The following is a 24,357-nucleotide window of genomic DNA, read 5'->3' on the forward strand; positions in this document are numbered from 1 at the left end:
GTGAAACCCACGCAGACACGGGGAGAATGTGCAAACTCCACACGGACAGTGACCCAGAGCCGGGATCGAACCTGGGACCTCAGCGCCGTGAGGCGGTTGTGCTAACCACTAGGCCACCGTGCTGCCCCTCACACACACTCATGATTGATTCCTCCCAATAAATTCAGAGGTAAAACCCTTTCATTCATTTAAGATAGACTTGACCTTGTGCACAGAGCCGGATCGTTCTCAGCTGATGATACATTGGGAGAGCAGCATTGGTGTTCTGTGTTCCAAATCGATAGCAGCTTAAACAGAGGTTTGAGAGTCGATGCAGAAGTTTGCACGGAGGCATTTTATTTAGACTTAACTGTTTCCGTTAACCTGCTGCATCCCTTCCCCAAGCAGCAGGCGACTCACGAAGGATTTTGCCGACAGATGTTTTTTTACAAATTACGATAACACGTCAAGCACTTGGCTACCCAAAATATGATTTCCCACATCTGGAGAATGTCAGTGGAAACTCCATATAAGATAACAGGACTGCAGTTCTTTGCTAAGACTCAATCATGCCATGGCAAAGGCGTACAAAGAAAAGGAAACCTCCTGTACCCATACTGCAGCAAGATGAGCTGAGCTATCATCACATCACTGTGCGCAGAATAGCCTCTGCATTTACCTCCAAAAAACAGGGACATTACTTGCAAGCATTTTCGGGCCTAGTATGAAGTGAAGAATGTGTTGATGTTCATGTGGTAGTTCCATAATTTATGATTGTATATCTTTTTAACACTGCGGAAAAAAAAACCCACCAGCTAGTGCAGCTTAAATTTCCATTTGATCCAACATTTTAACTGTGCTTCCTGCCATTAATCCCCATCAAATTCTCCAAACAATTATTCTATGTTTGATTTGGCAAGTTATTACAGGAACTGCTTTGAACAATTCTTGTTTGAATTGACCTCATTCTATAACTATTTATACCTCTCCTCCCATGTACACCAAGACGGAGACTAGATAAGTTTTAGAACACTGCTATCACAAATCACTACGATCCTGGTTCCCTTGCCAACCAGATGGGAGATTGTGCTGCTCACCAGCCCTACAGCACTGCACCTAGGCTACCTAAAGTTCAGCAGAGACATACACATTGACAGTAAATAAAGACAGCATTTTATTATAAACAGCCTGCTTCTATGTTGCGTGATTTCGAGAAGGGGTTAGATATAGCTCTAGGCGGGCAGCACGGTGGCTCAAGTGGGTTAGCACTGCAGTCTCACAGCGCTGAGGTCCCAGGTTCGATCCCGGCTCTGAGTCACTGTCCGTGTGGAGTTTGCACATTCTCCCCGTGTTTGGGTGGGTTTCGCCCCCACAACCCAAAGATGTGCAAGGTAGGTGGACTGAACACGCTAAATTGCCCCTTAATTGGAAAAAATTAATTGGTTACTCTAAATTCAAAAAAAAAGATATAGCTCTAGGGGCTCTAGTAGAAAGAGAGGGTACTATCTTTGTGGGGGGGGGGGGGCTGGCTTGGTGGATCAAGAGATATTGGGGGGAAGGTTGGATCAGGGTATTGAACTTGATGATCAGTCATGATTATAGTGAATGGCGGAGCAGGCTCGAAGGGCCGAATGGCCTTCTCTTGCTTCTATTGTGTGTGTACGTTTCTGGGTGTAATCTGGTAGGAGTTTTATTTAATTTGGTGGTATTAAGTCTAAAACCAGAGCAATGCACTGTAGATGCTGGAAAAAGGAAATACAATCAGAAAGAGCATCGACCTGAAATGTGAGCTCTGTTTGTCTTTCCACAGATGTTGCCTGACCTGTTGAGTGTCTTTCAGCATGTTGTGTTTCAATGGCAGTATATCTAATCTGATGTTCACCTTTTCAAATTCACAATGTGACTGAAAGCTGCACTTTTAAGTTAACGCCTGACCACAGAAACTTGGGAATAATTTTATTGAATAAATTGTCTGATTTCAGCAATGGCCAGTGGCAACAAATTCCGCATTCGGCCATCCCCATGATTGAGGCAACTTCAGTATGGAGTGATTTGATAGGGGTGGCTTAAATGGTGAAGGGACGAGAGACTTGCTTCACTGATTGTGAGCACAATGAGGTCACAGAGATGTACGATTAAACATGAGAGATCTAGGACAGCGGATTCTGAGCCGGTGGAATACACAATCGGTGCTAATGAGGAGACCATGGGCTTGCATTTGATGTGCCCGCGACTTGTGTTTTTTCGGAGGGGGGGGGGGGGGGCATGTAAAATAGGGCGCGTGCAATCCCCACCATCTTCCTGTCCACCCCCAAGCTCACCTCATAACAGGGCACTGAAATCAGCAACCCATCTGCCACATTTAAGTCAGTAACCAAGGGTCAATTGAGCTTATTAACAAGCTAATTGACGTCAATAAAGTGATGCCCATGGCAAAATACAGATGGAGGGCAGAAGCTGCTTTAAAAAAAACCTTTTCAAAGGACGGGAAGGAAGGGGAGGTACTATATTTGAGTGGGGTGCCATTTGTGCATTGGGAGGGGAGGCAGCCAGCCCCCCCCCCCCCCCCCCCCCAAAGATAGTACCCTCTCTTTCTACAAATGCATCTACACTCCAAGACCCGCCACTCCCACCTATCCCCTCCCCAGCGGACACTGCCCAAGTGCAGGCTGCCAAAGACCGCGGGCATAGCTTGCTCTGGGAAACTTGGGCCTTATTTTTGGACCTACTTGTGGCATCCGAGGGTGGGACCTGCTCCCCATTTGAAGTTCCACACTGCCCAATTTAGCCCGCCCGCAGGGCATTATGTCTGTATGAAGCAGCTCAGCTCCATGTCGATTTTGCTTCTGGATGGGGTGTGCGGGGAGGGGAAGGGGAAGGGGGGAGTGGGCGGCAATCCATTCCCCGCTCCACCATCCCCCTGTAATATGCTGCCCCGTGTTCCCCCTGAACCTTAAATTGGGTTGTTGATAGTAGGGGAGTCAAAGTGTCATGGACCAGGGTAGTGGGATTAGCCCTGCTGTTAATTTGGAGGCTGAAAATCAAGCTGGATTGTTGGGAATTGTAACTTTCTCTGGTACAAACATTCTAACAAGTGAGAGGCTTCTTCTGACTGTTGTGTTTTTAGTTAGATTTCATTTTTGTCACAAAATGTAACAGAGAAAATCAATAATTTGGCTCTGGAGAGTCGAATGGTATCGAGTCTGGTCGAGGTAAGGCCGCTTAGGCTCACAACTAAAAAACACTCGCCCCTGCATGAAGCTGTTGCAGAATTGCGGTGCTCCAGCAGTACTGACCAACCTGGGAGGAGAAACATTTTTGTCCAAATGTGTTCGGTTTGCAAGGATAGAAATTGGGCTGACATTGTGGAACAAAATAAATCAGATTTAAATAATTTCTTATTCTTTGCGTAACATGGAATCCTTTTGTTGAACAAATGTAATTGCGTTTTCTTTGCATAAAATCAAAGCACTGAATCTAACCACCGCGGCATCTGACAGAAGCAATTTCCAACTTAATTTATAAGATGTGAACCGAGTCTAAATATGCTTTGTTTTGACAAACTGCTTTCTGCTCTGCCCTAATTACATTGGCTCATAACATGCAGGTTATCAACGGCCAACGTTAAACTTGGGGCTGCTGTTCAGCTTGGAAAGAAGGAGGCTGAGAGGAGTTTTGATTCGAGGTGCTCAGGGTGAAGGGGCTGGGCAGAGTCGATGGGCAGAAACTCGTTGTCGCTCGTAAAAGGGTCGAGAACGAGGGGGCACTGGTTTAAGGAGATTTGGCAAAGAAGCAAACGTGATGTGAGAAAAACCTTGACGCACAACGAGTGGTTCGGTTCTGAAACGCGTTGCCTGGGCAGTGTGGTGGAGGCAGGTTCGGCCCAGGCAATTCAGAGGGCATTGGATGATATAATGTGCAGGGGTAGGGGATATGGAAAGAGAATGACACTGTCAACTTGCGGGCTGGTGCAGACGTGATGGGCTGAAAGGTCTCCTTCTGCACCGTAACAATTTGCTGATTCTGTGAAAAAAGGAGTCAAGAAGTACCGAATATCTTGCATAAAATCCATTGCATAAGACGCATTTAATTTGACTAGTCTTTGATATTTCCACTAGCTGTGTGAAAGGGACTAGTAACTCTGATACCCCACTAGTCAGCGTAAAGGTGGGTTCAAATCTGTTTAGTCTTCCTGTCACTCTTGGTCTGTCCTGACATTCGTGCATATGTTTTCTTTTTCTTTAAATTTAGAGTACCCAATTATTTTTTTCCAATTGAGGGGCAATTTAGCATGGCCAATCCACCCACACAAACACGGGGAGAATGTGCAAACTCCACACGGACAGTGACCCAGAGCCGGGGACCTCGGCGTCGTGAGGCAGCAGTGCTAACACCGTGCTGCCCTTAGATACTGCATTCTTCAGATGGATAACCGTAGTCTCTGTCAGGCCATTTTCCATCTTCTGATTTGAAGTAACTCTCCCCTAAATATGGACCGTGTATTTCCGTGGTGTTGTTCACTTCAGCTGTAAAACCACCGGTGTTGATGATTATTTTATCCTTAACTCCTTTATGCATTTGCATTCAATCACCATAAAGCAGAGCCATTACAGTCCCTAATGGTCATATATTATAGACAAACACAGAATTGTGAAGAGCAATGATTTAAAAAAATGAGAGGTAGCAATAAGACTTATTCATTAGAGAAGGGAAATACGTACCATTAATCCTCGAGCTCTTTGATTTAACAAATATTGATGGTGAGGGTTTGGAAAGAAACTGCATGTTCTTTGTTTTATGAGTCATGGTTATTAAAAGAGAAATTTGTTGCTTGGCTTCTGGAGAGAGTTTTATTTTCATATTTGTGAATACAGTCATTCTTATTACCTTGAAAGAGCCACTGAGGGATGAGACAGGATGAGTTTCTTCAACAGCTTTCTGACTGTCACCTTTCCTCTGCTGTCTGCTCATTTTCATTATTCAGTCTTTTATTTAACATTTGCTTCACGCTGCCAGAGTGGCTTGGTGCTGGATCTGAGGCGGTTTTTGTACCACAGCGCAACTGTGAGACACGTTTTCCCCAGCAGCTCTGTTTGGGCGGCAGGGTAGCACAGTGGTTAGCACTGTTGCTTCACAGCGCCAGGTTGCCAGGTTTGATTCCCGGCTTGGGTCACTGTCTGTGCGGAGTCTGCACGTTCTCCCCGTATCTGCGTGGGTTTCCTCCCACAAGCCCCGAAAGATGAGCTGTTAGGCGAATTGGACATTCTGAATTCTCCCTCTGTGTACCCGAACAGGCGCCGGAGTGTGGCGACTAGGGGATTATCACAGTAACTTCATTGCAGTATTAATGTAAGCCTACTTGTGACACTAATAAAGATAATTGTTATTGCAGTGGAAGTACACATTTTAATGCAAAGCACATTGCAGAATGGCGACACTATCTGCACCACTTGCCACAATCTCCAGGTGGCACTCAATCTTTCTGGGTGATGTCTGCAACTGCTGGGCTGCTGCAAGCGGAAAGTGCAAAGACAGCGGAGTGGTCACTGCTGCCTGTGCCCGGCTTCACTTTGGCCTGCCTGATTATTTGTCATAGAATTTGTAGCACAGGAGAAAGCTATTCGTCCATCGTGCCTATTGTCGCTTTCTGAGAGTTATGTTTCTGTCTCTTCCCACACCGAGGTATTTGCTCATTTTCTGCTTAAGAGCTACTTTTGACCCTGCTTCAACTTTTTAAAACCAGGTCATCTGTGTGCCAGTAACCACCCTGTTTAAAACACAATTATTTTAATCCATCCCGTTTTTTCGTTTGGTAGTAAACAGATAACGCCTTCTATTTTTTTCCAAAATATTTTTATTCAACAGCTTTACAATTCACAACCGCCCCTCAAACCACCCCAACCCCATCAGTCAACGGTAACCAACCCCCGAAAGTGCATGACAAACAACCCTGAACAATTGTAGAACCCATCACTCGCTCCCCACCAGAGTAAATTTGACCTCTTCCAGGGTGAAAAACTCTAGCAGGACAGCCCCCCCTCCACCCCCTCCACCCCTCCCCCCACCCCTCCTCTCCCCCCACCCCCCACCCCTCCTCTCCCCCCACCCCCCACCCCTCCTCTCCCCCCCCCCCCCACCCCTCCACCCCCACCCCCACCACCACCACGACCACGCCGAGGCACAGGGTGGAGAAGCTGACCTCCACCCCAACAAGAGCCGCCTACGAGCAATCAGCGAGGCAAAGGCTAAGACATCCGCCCCCGCCCCCGGCCTGCCCCCCGCCCCCGGCCTGCAGCTCCGGCTGGACCGACAACCGAACGCTGCCTTCTATTTACCAACTTGTTAAATAATGGAAATAGTCCTTCCTGATTTACCTTCTCAAAACTTGAGATGGTGCATGCCTGTGAATGCTGTGGGTGTATGGGGGTGTCTCAGGATTCTTTTCATTCTCTATCTGAAGATATGCCGGGAGTGAAGTTGATTCCGTTTCACTTGCGAGCAGGGCAGGTGGGTTTAGCATGTGAACCTGAAGCCGACAATTACTCCCTGGGAGATAAGGGGCTGAATTCTCCGCACCCCGATGCCGAAATCGCGGCTGGCGCCGGGGCGGAGAATCCATTTCCCGGCCAGAAATCGGGACTGGCGCCGGTTCCCCAATTCTGTGGGCCTCGAAAAGCCGCCACGCCGCCTAGGACCTACCGGGTCGGGGGGCGGGGTGGCCCTTGTTGGCCGGTAAATGCTTGTGCGGGAGTTGAGGGTTGAGCACGTGGCCGATCGGGGTGTTTATTTTTCGGGTCCACCTCCGTGGTCCTGTTCCGCCATGGAGCAAGGCGCGGCCGCTGGAGGTTGCTGCCGTGCGCACACGCGGCCTCCGACCCGGAAGTGCGGGGGCTCGTATCTGCAACAAAAGCTGCAAGATCTACGCCGGACCCCTGACAACCCTCTGCAGGGATAGGAAAGCGTATACCTTTGCCAGTTTTCCTGGCGTGAAACTCTATTGTTTTGACGCCGGCATGGGGGGACATAGCCCCCAATAATGGAGAATCCAGCCCAGAGTTTATGATCTAATGAAGAATGGTAGTTTTAGAACAACAATGAATTCTTTCATGCACTCTAATTGTATTACAGATATGTAAATGGAATAGATGATAGTCAGTGGTGGGAGAATTAAGAGAGATTACCAATGACTTAGGTTGAAAATGTATGTTTGAAAAAGGAGATAGAAAAAAACGTAAAGGCAAACAGGTTGGTGAGTGTGGGTCTGAAGCAGCTGAAGATTCTGCCAACACTGGTGGAGAAAAGCGGAGGGTGGTGCGCAGACCATAGTCTGAGATTGGAGAAGGTTTAAAGAATCCATGGAATGCCGACAGTGCAGAAAGAAGCCATTTGGCCCATCAAAGCTACACCGATCCTCTGAAAGAGCACCCTACCTAGGCCCACTCCCTCGCCCTCTCCCTGTAATCCCACTAAACTGCACATATTTGGACACGAAAGGCAATTTAGCAAGGCCAACCCACCTAAATTGCACATCTCTGGACTGTGGGAGGAAACAGGACCACCCGGAGGAAACCCACGCAGACAGTGGGAGAAAGTGCAAACTCCACAGACAGTCGCCCAAGGCCAGAATTGAACCTAGGTCCGTGGTGCTGTGAGGCAGCAGTGCTAACCACTGTGACGTTACAGAGGAAGGATGGATGGAAGCTCACAGGGCAGTTTCACCAGCACAGAATCCAAGTTCAAACCAATGCAACGTAAAACAACTCTTGTCAACAGCTTTCAAGAAAACTAGACTCCATTGTTCAAAGTCTTGCCCTTTACAGTGGGGAGAGTTTGGAAATTTGTAGACCCTGTAGACGATCTTCTTTATGCATCAAGAGAATGTCGATTCGGGCATCTTTCCAAAAATGGTTATGGAATTATTATAATGGTCCAGCAATAAAAATATTTTCAGGGAAGTTTAAAGGTGAAACAACTTTTTCTTTGATGTATTTCCCTCAACGTCTATCCAAAAGGAAAGTGATAATATAAATGCATTCTCGGGCAGCACGGTGGCACAAGTTTACTGCACTGTGGCTTCACAGCGCTAGGGTCCCAGGTTCGATTCCCGGCTTGGGTCACTGTCTGTGCGGAGTCTGCACGTTCTCCCCGTGTCTGCGTGGGTTTCCTCCCACAGTCCAAAGACGTGCAGGTTAGGTGGATTGGCCATGATAAATCGCTTTAGTGAACAAAAACGTTAGGAGGGGTTATTGGGTTACAGAGTTAGGGTGGAAGTGAGGGCTTAAGTGAGTCGGTGCAGACTCGATGTGCCGAATGGCCTCCTGCACTCCAGGTTCTATGTTGTACGAAAGCCTTAAAATTTTACTTAATGCCTTTCCACAACAGAGCGCATGCAGAGGGAGCTCCCTCAGTGAAACGCACACCCAGACCTGACTGTTTTAAGGATAAGGCGGAGGAAGGTGATGAGCAAGCTGTGAACTCACAGGAAGAGGATGTACAGATTGAAAAGAAGAAGAAGAGGAGAGGCTTCAGAGATCGGAAGGTATATCAATCTGGTTGGATCATTGTGCTAACTTGGAATATCAGGATATGATTTTTTTTAAATTTGGGGTACCCAATTCTTTTTTTTCCCAATGAAGGGGAAGTTTAGCGTGGCCAATACACCTACCCTGCACACTTTTTTTGGGTTGTGGGGGTGAGACACACGCAGACACGGGGGGGGGGGGGGGGCAGAGAAATGTCCAAACTCCACACAGACCGTGATCCAGGGCCGGGATCGAACCCGGGTCCTCGGCGGCGTGGGGCAGCAGTGCTAACCACTGTGCCACCACGCTGCCCAGAATATCAGGATTAACAATGACCCAGATTTCTTACCTGACCTCCACGATGGGTCCTGCATTATGGTACAGTTGAATAGGTGTCCATTTTAGGGCAAAAAATTAAGAGAATGTTTTAACTGAGGGTTTTGCAACTTCAGAATTCTCTTGCGGTGAGGGAGGAACATTGAATATTTTTAAGTTGGAGATAAATCGATTCTTGTTAGGCGAGGAAATGAAAGGTTATGAGGGGTATGGGAATGTGGAATTTGAAACACAAACCAATCAGCCCTGAACTTGTTGAATGGCGGAGCAGGCTGGGAGGGCGGGGGGCTGACTTGTGACTCTACTCATTTGCTGCCCTCCACATGTCGAAGCAAAGGAGGAAAGTTAGGATCTATCCAGCTGGGTTCTACCTTGCGATCCTATTTGTCCAGTAGCAACATCAGCTGGGATCATAGAACATAGAACAGTACAGCACAGAACAGGCCCTTCGGCCCTCAATGTTGTGCCGAGCCATGATCACCCTACTCAAACCCACGTATCCACACTATACCCGTAACCCAACAACCCCCCCCCCCCCCCTCCCTTAACCATACTTTTATTAGGACACTACGGGCAATTTAGCATGGCCAATCCACCTAACCCGCACATCTTTGGACTGTGGGAGGAAACCGGAGTACCCGGAGGAAACCCACGCACACAGGGGGAGGACGTGCAGACTCCGCACAGACAGTGACCCAGCCGGGAATCGAACCTGGGACCCTGGAGCTGTGAAGCATTTATGCTAACCACCATGCTACCCTGCTGCCCTGCTGAACAAAGAAAAGTACAGCACAGGAACCGGCCCTCCAAGCCCGTGCCGACCATGCTGCCCGACTAAATTACAATCTTCTACACTTCCTGGGTCCGTATCCCTCTATTCCCACCCTATTCATGTATTCAAAATGTCACCATGTGCTGTGGTGGGATTCGAACCTGGGACCCCAGAGCTTTACCGTGGGTCACCGGGTTACTAGTCCAGTGACAATACCACTATGCCACTGCCCTAACATCACATTAGAAATAATGTGGAAAATGAAATCAAATTATAATTGGTGGAGTATATTGCAGCGAGGAAGAAAGGGAGCTACTAACATTGGGAGTAGAAGTGAAGGAAAAAAATGTTCTTTCTGAATCAGTATTCAGTCCACACCAGTTGAATAAGCAATAGTATTGAAACTGCAATGTCGTCTGCGGAATGTTTCCAGAATTCTCTTGAAACAGGATTTCATTTACGATAGCATATTGCTCATGGCATTGCTTACATGTCAGTGTGTGTATGGTGTTCGTAATAACAGGAGTCTCATACCATGTAATGTGCAGTGCCTTTATTCTGTTGCTCAGGTGATGTTGTATTTAATGTAACCAGACTCTGTTAAGGCACAAACATTATTTGCTTTTAATGATCTGAGGGCAGTTACTGATTAATTACTGTGGCTGATCAAAGTTTGTACATTGAAGAATATCTGTGAACCCGCGACTACAGACAGCAAGAAACCAGCAGAATGAAGTGGCTGAAATATTTTTTCTAAACTTGACCATTTGAAGTGTGACAGATCCATCGTAGATGTTTAAAGTTAGCGCAGCTGCTGTACTAACACTTAACTCATATACATTTACTGCAACAAATAGACTAAATTACAGGAATTCACTGACTTAATTTAAAATAAATGGGTTAATACCAACATTGTTGCAGTTATTGTTATAAAGAGGACTGTAGCACAAGCATTTGGATGGCAGCAGTGCCAGCTGAAAAATCTACCTCATCGGAGTAAAATCATCAGGATATTTATTGTCGTTTGGGATTCGGGAAATGTGGACATGTGCTTTCTCTAGGAACCAACATTCAAGCCAAGGGTGAAGTGTTTTCTATTGAGAATTTACTGAAGTACTGTAATAACTTGAAGAAGCGGCTCCACCAGTTAACTTATAAGACACAACAATTTATTACAACTATAAACAGCTGTTCACAGAGTGCTTGAAAACGGTCTTTCCATTCTCAGTGCTAGGGTCCCAACACGTCCCAGTGATCTACCAACTCCATTCTGATTGGACTTGCAAGTCACATAACCCTGTAAGTCGCATGACCCCTTTCATCAGAGATGGTTCCTTATAGGGGCTAGCTACTACAAGTACTGTGCTCTCATGTTCAACAGTGAACTTGCCCTGCCATGATGGATGAGAGGTGCTCCCAGTTACAATTCGAGTTTCCTTCCTTTTCAGGTAATGGAATATGAGAATCGAATTCGAGCTTATTCCACTCCAGACAAAATCTTCCGATACTTCGCAACATTGAAGATCATCAACGAGAATGGAGATTCCGAAGTGTTCATGACGCCCCAAGATTTTGTTCGCTCGATTACGCCAAATGAAAAGCAGCCAGAGAGTGAGTGAAAAGTGGAAGTACAATTAGCACGCAATTCAGTTAATTAACATTTAGTTAAAGGTTCTTCTTTTGGTGATAAAGGTTCAGCAATAGACCACCGCCCAGTCTGCAGGCAGCAAAGTTTCAATTGTAAATTTGACGTTGTTACTCAGGTTACTGAGGGCTGTGCCTGAGTGAGTAACCTGTGGGATGGGGGTGCTCTTTGTACTTTTGAACGCCTAGCAGTGTGTGAGTGGGCCACAGATAGATATCTCCCACTAGCTCCACAGAGCAATGAGTTAATCTAAATTGCAACAACATCGTGTTTTTTTGAAGTCCCTTTAAAGCTCTGTCCTTGGCCATCTGAGAGTAAGATTCAAATTCTTCAGTCAAGCATTGTGAAATGGAAAATTGCATGGAGATATTTTTGCCTAGCAATCAAAATCCAATTTAATGTGGGGATGTGCTCACTTACACTCATGCTAATAGCCTGGGGAGTCAGGCTGCAGGTAAGTGATGTTTTGCACTTGATGTAGAACAAAATATCTTAGGCTGCATTTTATTCTGGCAGAGCAGTACAAACTATTCAAGCATGTTCTTAGAAATTTTACTCTAATGAGGAGTAAGGTGTGTGATGAATGTAATTCACACTGTATTGTATTGTATAGTATTATGTCCTTGTGGGCTCTGTCTGTGAGGCGTTGCGCGGCTCTGCCCATAGGGGGAGATGAGGAGCTTGTACAGGGCTCCACCCTTGGCTCCGCCCATGGCCCCTCCCACTTCCGGAAGTATAAAGTGCTGCAGCCGTGTGAGCCTGCCCTCAGTTCTTCTGGTCACAGGCAGGCTCAGTTGTGAGACTATTAAAACCACAGTTTACTTCCAATTGTGTTCCGAGTGAATTGATAGTCACATCAAGGTGGAATAAATTTTATTTGTAAGTGTAGTGGTAACTATCAGAGGGTTCTGATCATCGACAGGCCTTGGATCTTGCCACTTATTTGGAATGTTGAGAAATCATGGTTTGACTGTAACTTTTAATTGGATTCTTCTCACAGTCTATGCTAGGCACTACATAAGCAGATTTAAGTTAGTTTTATTTCCTGTCGTATTAACAGTGGCAAGCTGTGCAGCATGGTGGCGCAGTGCTTAGCACTGCTGCCTCACGGCGCCGAGGTCCCAGGTTCGATCCCGGCTCTGGGTCATTGTCCATGTGGAGTTTGCACGTTCACCCCGCGTTTGCATGGGTTTTGCTCCCACAACCCAAAGATGTGCAGGGTATGTGGATTGGCCACGCTAAATTGCCCCTTAACTGGAAATAAATTAATTGGGTACTCCTAATTTATAAAATAAAAAAAAAACAGTGGCAAGCCTGGGTTCTGGAGCGCAGGTTTGATGGCCAAGCTGTTTGAGTAGAGCTTTGTTTACGCTGGTTGCTGCTTGGGTATTCATAGAATCATAGAATTTACAGTGCAGAAGGAGGTCATTCGGCCCATCGAGTATGCACTTGCCCTTGGAAAGAGCATCCTACTTAAGCCCACGCCTCCACCCTTATCACGTAACCCAGTCACTCCACCTAATCTTTTGGATACTAAGGGGCAATTTAGCGTGGCCAATCCACCTAACCTGCACATCTTTGAACTGGAGCACCCAGAGCAAACCCACGCAGACACGGGGAGAACATGCAAACTCCATACAGACAATCACCCAAGGCCGGAATGGAACCGGGTCCTTGGCGCTGTGAGGCAGCAGTGCTAGCCACTGCGCCACCGAGATTCCCATATATTTCCAACTTTATATTTTATGTTTCTAAATTCTTCGGCTGCCACTACCCTGCTTTAAATATTGGATTTGTACAGACACCAGCTTCTGAAAAGATTTTGCAAGTGAAATGGACAAACCGGCATGTAAATCTCCTGCCTCTGAGTTATTCGTACATTGTGAGAGGAAGGTCAAATTTACTTAACCATCTGTCAGCTCAAGAGTGCATTCAGTCTACCTCAATGACACCGATTTACTACAAGAATTTCCAGCTGTCCTTACGAACATATGATTCCTTTCGGTTTATGTTGTTTTTCTGAGACTCTGGGACATTTTGTATGTTACTGATTTTGTGGAGCATCGCTTATCATGATTACACGGGCAAAAGGTGTGCATTGTTTGATATTACCGGCCTTCTGAGCTTTGCTTTTTTTTAGACATTATCGCTACTCAGCTTTACAGGACATGTGACATTGGCTTGGTTGGGGAAATGCGTATTTAGGTTTAGCCAAAGCAACAGCTGCCCAACGGGTTTAGCAGCACCACTAAAGGTTCACAAGTACCCACCGATGTGACCTTATTAAAGTAGAATCCTCAGTAAACCACTTCTGTTATCTCCTTAATTCCACATAAAGCCCTCTTGCACTGTTATAAGCTGTCAGTGTAAAAACAGTGGCTGGAATGTGATCTTTATTTGTAGTGTAGTTATTTGTATTCAAACATGCCTACTCTTTATTATTAAATGTTGTATTGTTTCTATGATTCATCCAGGATTTAACTGTGCACGTCCTATCCCAAACCTGGTCTCTGACCCCGACTGATATTCCAGCCCCCAGTGCATAGACTTCAAACCTTTGTCCTTTGGCAATCCCACGGTGACTTTGCTGCCCACTACCTCTGCAGTCTCCTGCAACTTTATCTCCCACTTTTCACACTCCACTCTTCTAAGTCTGGGCTATTGTTTGTCATTGCTTCCCTAAATAGTGGTTAAACTCTGCTTTTGTTTGCTTAACAAAATTTTTGACTTTGTAGTATTAAAGTGCACAGTCCCACTTCATAATAGTCTTTATTATTGTCACAAGTAGGCTTACATTAACACTGCAATGAAGTTACTGTGAAAAGCCCCGAGTCGCCACACTCCAGTGCCTGTTTGGGTACACAGAGGGAGAATTCAGAATGTTCAATTCACTGAACAGCACGTCCTTCGGATCTCCTGGGAGGAAACCGGAGTGCCTGGAGGAAACCCATGCGGACACAGGAAGAACGTGCAGATTCTGCACAGAGAGTGACCCAAGCTGGGAATCGAACCTGGGACCCTGGCGTTGTTGAGCAACAGTGCTAACCGCTGTGCTACATTTATTGATAGAATGCATTGGGCATTACATGGCAATAACACTTCTACCCTCAAAACAGTGCGCTGAAGGGGGAGGTTCAGCGATCATACTCTTAAAACTGAATAGTTAACATCTAACATACCAGGAGCAACGTTATGAGAGATATTCCAGTAGTATGTGTTCTGAAAAAAATATTGTTATCGCCTGACAAGTTATAACTTATTTCGGATTTTACTTTTTGAAAATCGTTTGTCATAAAGTGAAAGGTTTCGAAATGGGTTTTCAATCAGAATTATAATGCCTCCAGGGCAGTCAATAGATGTATGATTAGCTATGGATCTGAATGAATAAATCAACAGCAAGCTGTTAGAGAATTGTGTGGTGATTTTTAATCATAACCCAGTCTCTCTCTCTCTCCCCCAGATCAGGGTCTGGACCAGTTCATAGTGAAACGATATGATGGGAAGGTTAGTAATGCCATATTGCCTTTCATGTTATACAATTGTCATCTAGGCGGCTGGCTCCAGGTTCGTAGAAGAAATTTTACTGGAACACCCAAGAGAAGACAAATGATGGTAAATCATGTTGAGGTCCGCTTGCAATATCTTGTTCAAGATCAGTGTATAATATGTAGTAGATGAAATCTCCCAGTGATCAACTAAAGTTCATTTCCAGATAAACTTGTTGTGGTTCAAATGTTTTCTGTTTATTTGATGTAACTAACACTGTTTCTTCAGTGGGCGTAGTCCCTCATCACTTTACCAACGGCCTTTCAAACTCTTGGTCGGGCAGTACAATAACATGTAATTCAAGCCTCTGCCCCACTGTGTTCACGATCCCAGCTATTAAGCACTAAAAGGCATCTTAACACACAGTTAGGAGCAAGCCTAATAGCAAGCTATCAACTCCATTGTTATTTTGCTGGGGCCCAAGCGCATGCCTGAGATAGACCATCAAAAAGCGGAATGTAGGTGTAGAAGCGAGTATGTGGCTTTACATTGCAGGACAGTATAAAATAAAAATAAACTTGCCTTCATTCTGTTTCGCATATTTTCTGATAATCAAGTAAATGCTCCCAAAAATTGTACCATTTTATTTTATTTGAGGATGACACAAGATTAGGCTGTGTCACCAAATAAATGAAATGAAAATCGCTTATTGTCACGAGTAGGCTTCAATGAAGTTACTGTGAAAAGCCCCTAGTCACCACATTCCAGCACCTGTTCGGGGAGGCTGGTACGGGAATTGAACCGTGCTGCTGGCCTGTCTTGGTCTGCATTAAAAGCCAGCGATTTAGCCAAGTGAGCCAAACCAGCCCCATGTGAGCTAAACCAGCTAAATGACTGAAACACTGCAGAAGATGGGAAAGTACAGGCGATGGATTGGTAAAGCCTTTTTCAGTGCTGAAACAAGGTCAACAGATATTGAAATATTCCCCACCCATCTTAAGTGCTTGAGTTTCTTTAGTTACAAACAGTGACTTGTTAATGTCACAGAGACTGGATAAACTGAGAAAACTCGCTCTGTTAATTTTTCGGTATGCTTTCTCATCGTTTTTGTTTTATTCCCAAAATTTTGCTCCCTCCAGAGACTCCTTTATGAAATTCAGTTTGCTGTGTACCAGTTAGTCAATATTAGAGCGCTGCATTAGACTGATTGGCTTCTGTTTCTGACGATGCGTCAGAAATTGATAATCGATTATTCATGTGTGACCCCCCCCTGGAATATTGCTCACCCACACAAGACAGTGCTGACCCCGTCCTGCAGCCCCTTTCCTCACTCACTTTCTAGAATTTCTTGCTCCTGTCCGGCCAAGACGTCAACACAGTCAGAGAGTGCGTGGGAGGTAGTTGGGGGTTGAATGTTTTTTAGGGGGGGGGATGGGGAGGGCGCGAATATTGTCAGCGGTGAGGGAGGGTGCACACTGTCGAGGGGGAAGGCAGGGGGATTGAACAATTGTCAGGCGAGGGGCGTGAGGTAGGTAGCAATCTCGGTGGGGCGACGCGGTGCAGCTTTGGAGGCTGGCAGTTCCATTTGAAACCGTGTAAGTAAATTAACTGAAGATAGACCTTAAGGTCTAATTCTTGATAAGAAAAGGAGCCTGGCTGTGCTGGAATTACAGTTGGCAATTTGCCTCCGATTGTGTGCTTCCCTGCTGGAGCGGAGACATCAAAAGGTGCAACGGATCCAGTGTAAAATGATAAGTGGGCAGTTTCAGTTGGAGTCTGCATCAGATGCACCCTCTCCGATGTTAACCAGAAGATCTGGGCTGATACTGTAAATTATTTATTTGGGAATGGCATGTTGCTGCAGATTTTACCAACATTTTTTAATGAGTTGACTTTCTTTGCCAAAAGAAAATCTTGACAGTTATTTTATGACTGGCATTATCACCTTGTGCTGGCTCTGAATTCCTCAAACAAAAAAAAGAGACTTTTCAACACATTTGTTTTAAGGCGAGTGTTGAGCCTTTTCCCAGGAACAACAGCAGTTCGGAAATAGATCTCATAGAAACAGAAAATAGAAGCAGGAGGAGGCCATTCGGCCCTTCGAGCCTGCTTTGCCATTCATTATGATGATCATCAAGTTCAATAGCCTGATCCCGCCTTGCTCCCCCATATCCCTTGATCCCTTATTTCTTCAAATGACACAACTTTTTGGCCTCAACTACTTTCTGTGGTAGCGAGTTCCACAGATTCTCTGGGTGAATACATTTCTCCTCACCTCAGTCCTAAAAGCTTTACCCCTTATCCTCAAACTATGACCCCTAGTTCTGGACTCCCCCACCATCGGGAACGTTCTTTCTGAATCTCCTTAAGGTTTCCTTCCATAGGTGATATCACTTAAGAGTACCCAATTCATTTTTTTTTCCAATTAAGGGGCAATTTAGCGTGGCAAATCTAAAAAAAAATTGGCAATGTCATTCCACGTCAATACCCTCTCTTTTTTTTAATGAATTCATCTTTTCCAATTATGGGGCAATCAACCTAGCCTGCACATCTTTGGGTTGTGGGGGTGAAACCCATGCAAACATGGGGAGAATGTGCAAACTCCACACGGACAGTGACCCAGAGCCGGGATTGAACCCGGCTCCTCGGTGCCGTGAGGCAGCAGATAATTTATCTATGTGAAAAGTCGCCATAGTCCCAGTGACCATAGGCTGCTTTGCCCTTTGAGGGGGGAAAGCTGACTGGTGGTGATTTAACCTGAGGGTCACCACACCTCAGGTGAGGGGGCAAGGTTGAGAAGGCGGGGTCTTCATGAATAACCTCAGCCGGTACGGGACTTGGACCCCCGCTGTTGGCGCCGCTCTGTATCACAAACCAGCCATCCAGCCGACTGAGCTAAACTGGCCCCAGATGTGTCACCGTGTACTTGTCTTACTGTGTTGTTAGTGCGTACATCACAAATTAATTTTACCCACCAGTGCATCCTTGTATTTGTTGATCCTAGAACTGCCGTGCATGGAGTGATGAATGTATTGTAACTGCCCAGTGTTTTATCCTTTGCAAACAGATGAGCTGCTGTTTTATGTTGTGCTGAAGTCTCGTGGATGTGCTCTCTCTGTATGTGCATATGGCTTTCGGTATTAATATGATCCTGTGTTTATTCTTCCTACAGGAGTTACCGAGTTACTCGATGTGCTCATGCCCTTTATAAGCTTTCAGAATGTATTTTGATAACCTCTCGGAATAAATTTCTTCAATTTTGAGTGCCAAGTATTTTGATGTAGAATTAGCAAAATCCAATATTTCACATCGCATAGGGTTTTCTTTGACCTATGGCGTTATCGTTCTCAAAGGATTAAAACTAGAGATATGTGGCTGTTTGGGGACATACTTTCTTCCATTTGCTAATGGTAAAGAGATACAGGACATCCAAGTATCCTGCTTTATTCTGAAGCCGACCTGCTAACTAAGAGCGAGCTTGGTGATGAAAGAGCTTTAGTTTTGATTTAGCCCTCATCAGCTATGTCCTGTAAAGTATGTAAATTATACAAGGTGCTCGACTGTCATAATGACGCAACTGTTCCAGCAATGCTGTCCAGGAAAAGCAGTGTGCCATCCCTACCCAGTCTGGTCTGATTTCAAACAAATTGTCCAGACCTGTTCTCGTCAGTGCTGCCTCCTAAAACCTCAGCTTCCTCTTTGACGCCATGAAACTAAAGCGCAACAAAGAATTGCCAGAGTACATGGAGTCTTTGTTGTGCTTTAGTTTCATGTTCTCTCGATACCCTTGTACTGCAGTCTCACTGGCCTTTCTGTCACTCTATCAGTTTGCTGCAGTCTTGCAGTCCCTGTTCTATTCATCTACAGGTGGATTGCAATTTAACTGCTGCTGATCTTTATCTCCACAGGTGTACTGTAGTTTCACTGTGGCTGTTTTTTTCTTCCACAGATGTGTTGCAGTCTCCGTAAGGCTGTTGTTTCTCTACAGGTATACTGCCGTCATGTTGCTGTTTCTCTATAGGTGTAATATAGTCTATTCAGACTGTGTTGCATTTAACAGAGAGCTGTAAAAATAACAATGGATCTGAAATAAAGCACACTGTGCATGTCCTTGGGTCATTTCTGCAGGTGTATTTTTCTGATTATGAATGGTTCTCTGGACAGGAATATTGTGGGTGGCGCATCTTGGCTATTACCTTTACTCTAACGCTAAAAGGTTTGACTGTGTTGTGAGGGTTTTAACATTCCATGAGTCCTTCTGTGTTTGGTCTGCCAAAGTCTTAACATCGTCAGCTTAACAGAACTGGAGCCTAACCATCCCAACCAAAGCTGCTGTTGGCTTAAAGTGTGGATGTAGCCATTAACTGTTTCTTATTGTCTGTCTGCTGTGTTGCTTATAATCGCTCAATGTAGCACTACTGTATTTTGTGATGTAACCAGACCCCCATTTTCTTCCCTTTTCACCACATTCTGAACCACACTCCCACTCGTCAGGATTTCTGGCAGGTACGAGGTGTGTGAGCATGTGCATATAACCCGGTATGCACTTCAGCATTTACCATGCTCTCTTCCGTAGGATCTTCCCACCCCCCCTCTCCCCCATATACCTGACTGCACTATCCCAGCATGCCATGTTGCAAGTGTCTGAGACGCCAGGAAAGACTGATCAATTAAAATTATTTTTATGCTGCTCTTCATTATATTCTGTATATAATGTATGTTCTGTGGACATTCTAATTACCACTGTGGTCCGCACCGCAGTCTGCTCAGCACCATGACTGAGTGCTTCCAAAGGTTATCTGCAGAGTGGCAAATCTTAGTGCACTTTTGTAACGGAAAATTTAGGTTGGGGTAGCACGATTGTGTCAGATACACTGATTAAAGAGAGAACAATAAATTGGATTTATACAGCACTTCATCATGTTGCCCCGAAACTGACCAAACAAATTAGTTATGCAGGTGATCACAAGAGCCATTTTATGCACGGCAAGTCTCGTGTAAATAACGACTAGGTAACTCATCAGACAGTGCATGTAGGAAACGCTGCAAATACTCAGCAGGTCAGGCAGCATCTGTAGAGAGAGAAACGGAGTTAGCGTTCCAAGTCTGAGACCCGGTCAGAACCGGAAGACGTTACAGATGCTACAGTCCTTCCAAGTACAGGTGCGGGGGAGGGGGGGGGGGGGGGGGGGGGGGGGGGGGGGGGCAAAGGAGTGAACAGGACCAGAAGTCAGAACGATTTAAGCGACAAAAAATAGGGCTAAATGAGCATGGCGGAAGTGGGCGGTGATGTGACGGAAAATGGATCGAAGGGGGAGAGGTAAATCACAGCAGAATCGACGCCAGCACTTGCCGTACCAACTAATGAAAGGAGTGATTTGAAATTGTAACACTCGGGTGTTGAGTCCAGGAGGCCATAGATTGGCTAATCAAAAGGCGAGCTGCTGTCGTTGACCCTCATTGGGACAGCGGACGGGTTGGCGGACAGCGGGGGAGTGGGTCAGCGAATTAGATTTTTTTTTTTTAAATTTAGAGTACCCAATTCATTTTTTCCAATTAAGGGGCAATTTAGCGTGGTCAATCCACCTACCTGCACATCTTTGGGTTGTGGGGGCGAAACCCACGCAAACACGGGGAGAATGTGCAAACTCCACACGGACAGTGACCCAGAGCCGGGATCGAACCTGGGACCTCAGCGCCGTGAGGCAGCAGGGCTAACCCACTGCGCCACCGTGCTGCCCCTCGTCAGAGAATTAGATTGACTGACTATGTCATTTTGTTTCGGGTGGTTGGGTGAGAACTGTTGGCCGGGGCACTGACTGAAGACTGCAGTTCGGGCAGGGAAGAGCAGGCGGATGTTGTGCCACTTTCTGTTGAGAGGTGCTGAATGCAAATTGCGGACCAAATTTACTTGAAGTATTTGCAGTAAATGTCTGCAATTCAGGAGCAAAGTATTGCTGTGTCTTTGTTTGCTGGAGTGATGCTATGCTGCAAAACTATTTTTCCACGGGGTACATCCCCTGCTGCACTGGTTAACGTTAAAATCTCTGTCTGTGTTTGAGCTTCCGTTGGGACTCAACTCAAGAATTTCACCGCAAAGTGCAGAGTAATGTCAGACACAGAGGGGATGAAGGTAACTCTGGAATCTATTTTATGTGGATTAGGAATCAGGGCCGGCAAGGCAGTCCCGAGAACCCTGGTCTCAGTTAGCAAGCTCAGGGAGACGGCAGAAATCTCCTGACATATATTCTTTGAGTGAGTGAAATTAGTAATGACCCTTTGGGAGTAATAAAACACTTGAGGGTAGAGGAAGCTGTCAAAGTCTTGTCCGTGAATGGTAAACATATTGCATTCATCCAGGAAAGAGGGGAGTATTCATCACATTCCTGACTTGTACCTTGTAGGTCAGGAACAGGCTTTGAGGAGTCAGGAGGTGAGTTGCTGTTGATTGGGATTCAGCGATGGTAATGCCATTGAATGTCAAGGGGTGATGGTTAGATTCTCTCTTATTGGAGATGGTTATTGCCTGGCACTCGTGTGGCACAAATGTTACTTGCCACTTGTCAGCCCAAGTCTGGATGTTGTCCACGTCTTGCTGCATTTGCACGTGGACTGCTTCGTAGGCTTACGGACTGGAGCTGAATATTATGCAATCATCAGCGAACATCCCCACATCTGACCTTATGTTGGAAGGAAGGTCATTGCTGAAGATGGTTGGGCCTAGGACACTACCATGAGGAACTACTGCAGTGGTGTTTCATGAAACTGCTACCGAGGAAAAGAAGACTTGCACACGTGTAAATAACAGGCCTGTGTTCAGGAAATTTGAGCTTTGACATTTTTGTTTACTTTCATTACTTTTGGAGATCAGGGATATTGACACAGACTTTTTCTCAGGTCAAATGCGATGTTAGGAGCTATGGTAGGGTAGGTTGCACATGAGCAACAAATGGTTCTTGCACTTCACGCTCTGTCAGACTCGAGTATTAGAAGTCTGTCTCCTCCAGGGGTCACACTCTGACCCAGGGGGCTTGTAGGACAGCAATGGCTTTTCTCTGTTGTCTATTTCTTTCACTATTCCAGGTTATAACCTAGATTCCAAGATTCACCAGACAAACTGCTCAAGGATGTCAGTGAAATCCTTGAAATGGAGGCTCCTGCATAAGTTCATTTGCCAGCACTCTCTTCAATCCAGTAAAAGGTTGCTACAAAATCATACACTGCAGGTATAAAACTCAAGCACTTTTGCACTTTTTCTAGTGGCCTCCAGATTTAATTAGTGCCCTTCTGTCCACCTCCATTATTTGCAATGTTATGGGTACAGCAGCAGTAAACCTTCATATAACTGAAGAAAACGTTTATGTCTGCGGGGAATCTGCAGTTGAACAATGGAAAACTGTGTTCATAGATAAAGACTCGTAAAATAGAATAAAGATGTCCCTGGAGAACTGGAAAGAGATGCGAGTAATTCAAGGGAGACCATTTAAAATTTGAAGGTTCCTTGAAGGAGTCAGCAGGAGCGGCAAAACAGAATACTTGCAGTCAAATTGGAGTGATCAATGACACCAGATGATGCATGAGGAACTGTGCTTTGCGTCTCTGCATTAAAGTAACAAGCGCTACCCTACTCTAGCTCCTGTTTACAGTGATTTATTGCCACATTAAAGGATTGCAGCCTCAGCCACTTGCAGAGTCTGAATGAACCAAAACTATTCTAACCTGCAGTCCATTGGAAATTAAACTATATGATCATCACCTTCAAACTACCAGATTTGTAACTAAAATTCCACTGTATTCCAGGTTCATAAGCCTATTTTGCAGTTGACTAGTGCAGACCTGGTCATTCACTGCAGCAAAAAGGTTAGCCACCATGCGAGTGGTCTCCCTAATGTATCCCTTATTTAAATGGAGTGAGACAGCGGAATTCGTTTGCAGTAGAGGGTTCTGGATGCCCTCGTATATGAATCACAAAAAAGTTAGCATGCGGGTACAGCGAGTAGTTAGGAAGACAAATGAAATATTGGCTTTTATTGCAAGTGAATGGACTATAAACATAAGGGAGTCTTGCTACAACTCGAGGGCATTGGTGAGACTGCACCTGGAGTACTGTAGACAGTTTTGGTCTCTGAAAGAAAGATATAGGGTGGAATTCTCGGGGCTCCCAGCCATGTGTGTGTGTCTCAGTGGCACGGCTGGGATTCTTTACTCCCTCCACTTGTCCGTAGGGTTTCCCGTTGAAGCCACCACATGCCGCCGGGAAGCATGTGGGCAGAATCCCAAGGGCCGGAGAATTCCATCCATTACTGCATTGGGAAGTATTCAGAGAAGGTTCACTCGGCTCATTCCTGAGATTAAGGAGTTGACTCGTGAGGAACAGTTAAGCAGCTTGGGCCTTTACTGATTGCAGTTTAGAAGAATGAGGTGCTCGTATTGAAACATATAAGATTCTAAGGGGGCTTAGCAGGGCAAGTGCGCAGGAATTCAGAGTTCTCTTCCACAGAGAGCAGTGGAGCCTGGGTCATTGAATATCAAACCTGAGATTTTCTTTTATTTTGTGGGAGATGAGCATCGTTGGCTAGGTCGGCATTTATTGCCCATCCCTAACTGCCCGTTACGGTCCATGTGGGACAGTTCGACAGAGTATTGATCGACGGGATGAGAGTTGGGGGTACAGGCAAGTTGGGGCCGGCCGAAGGGGGGAGGACTATTTTGCGGGCCAGCTCCGCGAGCGGTCAGCACCATGTTGCATGGCGCTGCCGTTGGACCCACCAATTCTCCGGGCCGTATCGGGTGCTCTACGCTGCCTTCCTTTTTTTTTTAATGAATTTAGAGTACACGATTATTTTTTTTCCAATTAAGGGACGATTTAGCGTGGCCAAAACACCTACCCTGCACATCTTTGGGTTGTGGGGGTGAAACCCACGCAGACACGGGGAGAATGTGCAAACTCCACATGGACAGTGACCCAGGGCCAGGATTTGAACCCAGGTCCTCAGCGCCGCAGTCCCAGTGCTACGCACTGCGCCACATGCCGCCCTCTAAGCTGCCTTCCTGCTAGCCCCCAGCAAAACAGGGAATCGGTGGCCGTTTCACGCCATTCTTTCTGTCGTAAAACACCACCGTTCCCACCCCGGCGTGGGGACATAGCCTCAGAATCGGAGAATTCAGCCAAAGGTGTGTGTGCATTAATTAAATCTATTCTTTACCCCTTGTCGCGCATGGCTATCACAAACTTAAGGGTTTAGAAATTGAGTGCAAAAAGGAGCTGGTACTTATTAAGTTTTCAGAATACTTGAGAGCTACGATTAATTTTGAATTTCTATGCAGGAAACTGGAAGGTCTTTTTTTAATGGTTTCAGAGATCAGGGCACAGAAAGCAAAGCTTCCAAGGATAATGGGCTGAAGATAAAAATTATTATATTTTAATCTGCTGTGCTAAATTTGAGCTTAATAACTCTGTATAAATCTGTTTATAATATCATCAATGGAGTTTTTCAGCCAACCCACTTCACTATCGCATAAAAGTATCAAGTCATCTTGGGATAGTTTTGCACATTCTCCCCGTGTTTGGGTGGGTTTCGCCCCCACAACCCAAAGATGTGCAAGGTAGGTGGATT

General features: G+C 45.7%; 1 protein-coding gene across 9 annotated transcripts in view; it reads left to right on the top strand.

The window, feature by feature from the left end:
• Nucleotides 1–24,357, top strand: part of micu1 (mitochondrial calcium uptake 1) — a 110,289-nt gene that overhangs the window by 55,005 nt on the left and 30,927 nt on the right. For 7 of the 9 annotated variants that reach the window (XM_038782705.1, XM_038782706.1, XM_038782701.1 and 4 more), the window contains 4 exons: nt 8,362–8,518; nt 11,058–11,220; nt 14,715–14,758; nt 18,690–18,728. In XM_038782705.1, coding sequence (XP_038638633.1) covers nt 8,362–8,518; nt 11,058–11,220; nt 14,715–14,758; nt 18,690–18,728 — 403 coding nt within the window. Of the gene's footprint in view, nt 1–8,361; nt 8,519–11,057; nt 11,221–14,714; nt 14,759–18,689; nt 18,729–19,234; nt 19,247–24,357 lie in introns of all 9 variants that reach the window. The other 2 variants (XM_038782708.1, XM_038782710.1) reach the window with 2 other exon arrangements.

The sequence above is a fragment of the Scyliorhinus canicula genome, chromosome 22 (genome assembly GCF_902713615.1).
Source record: "Scyliorhinus canicula chromosome 22, sScyCan1.1, whole genome shotgun sequence".
Lineage (NCBI taxonomy): Eukaryota > Metazoa > Chordata > Chondrichthyes > Carcharhiniformes > Scyliorhinidae > Scyliorhinus > Scyliorhinus canicula.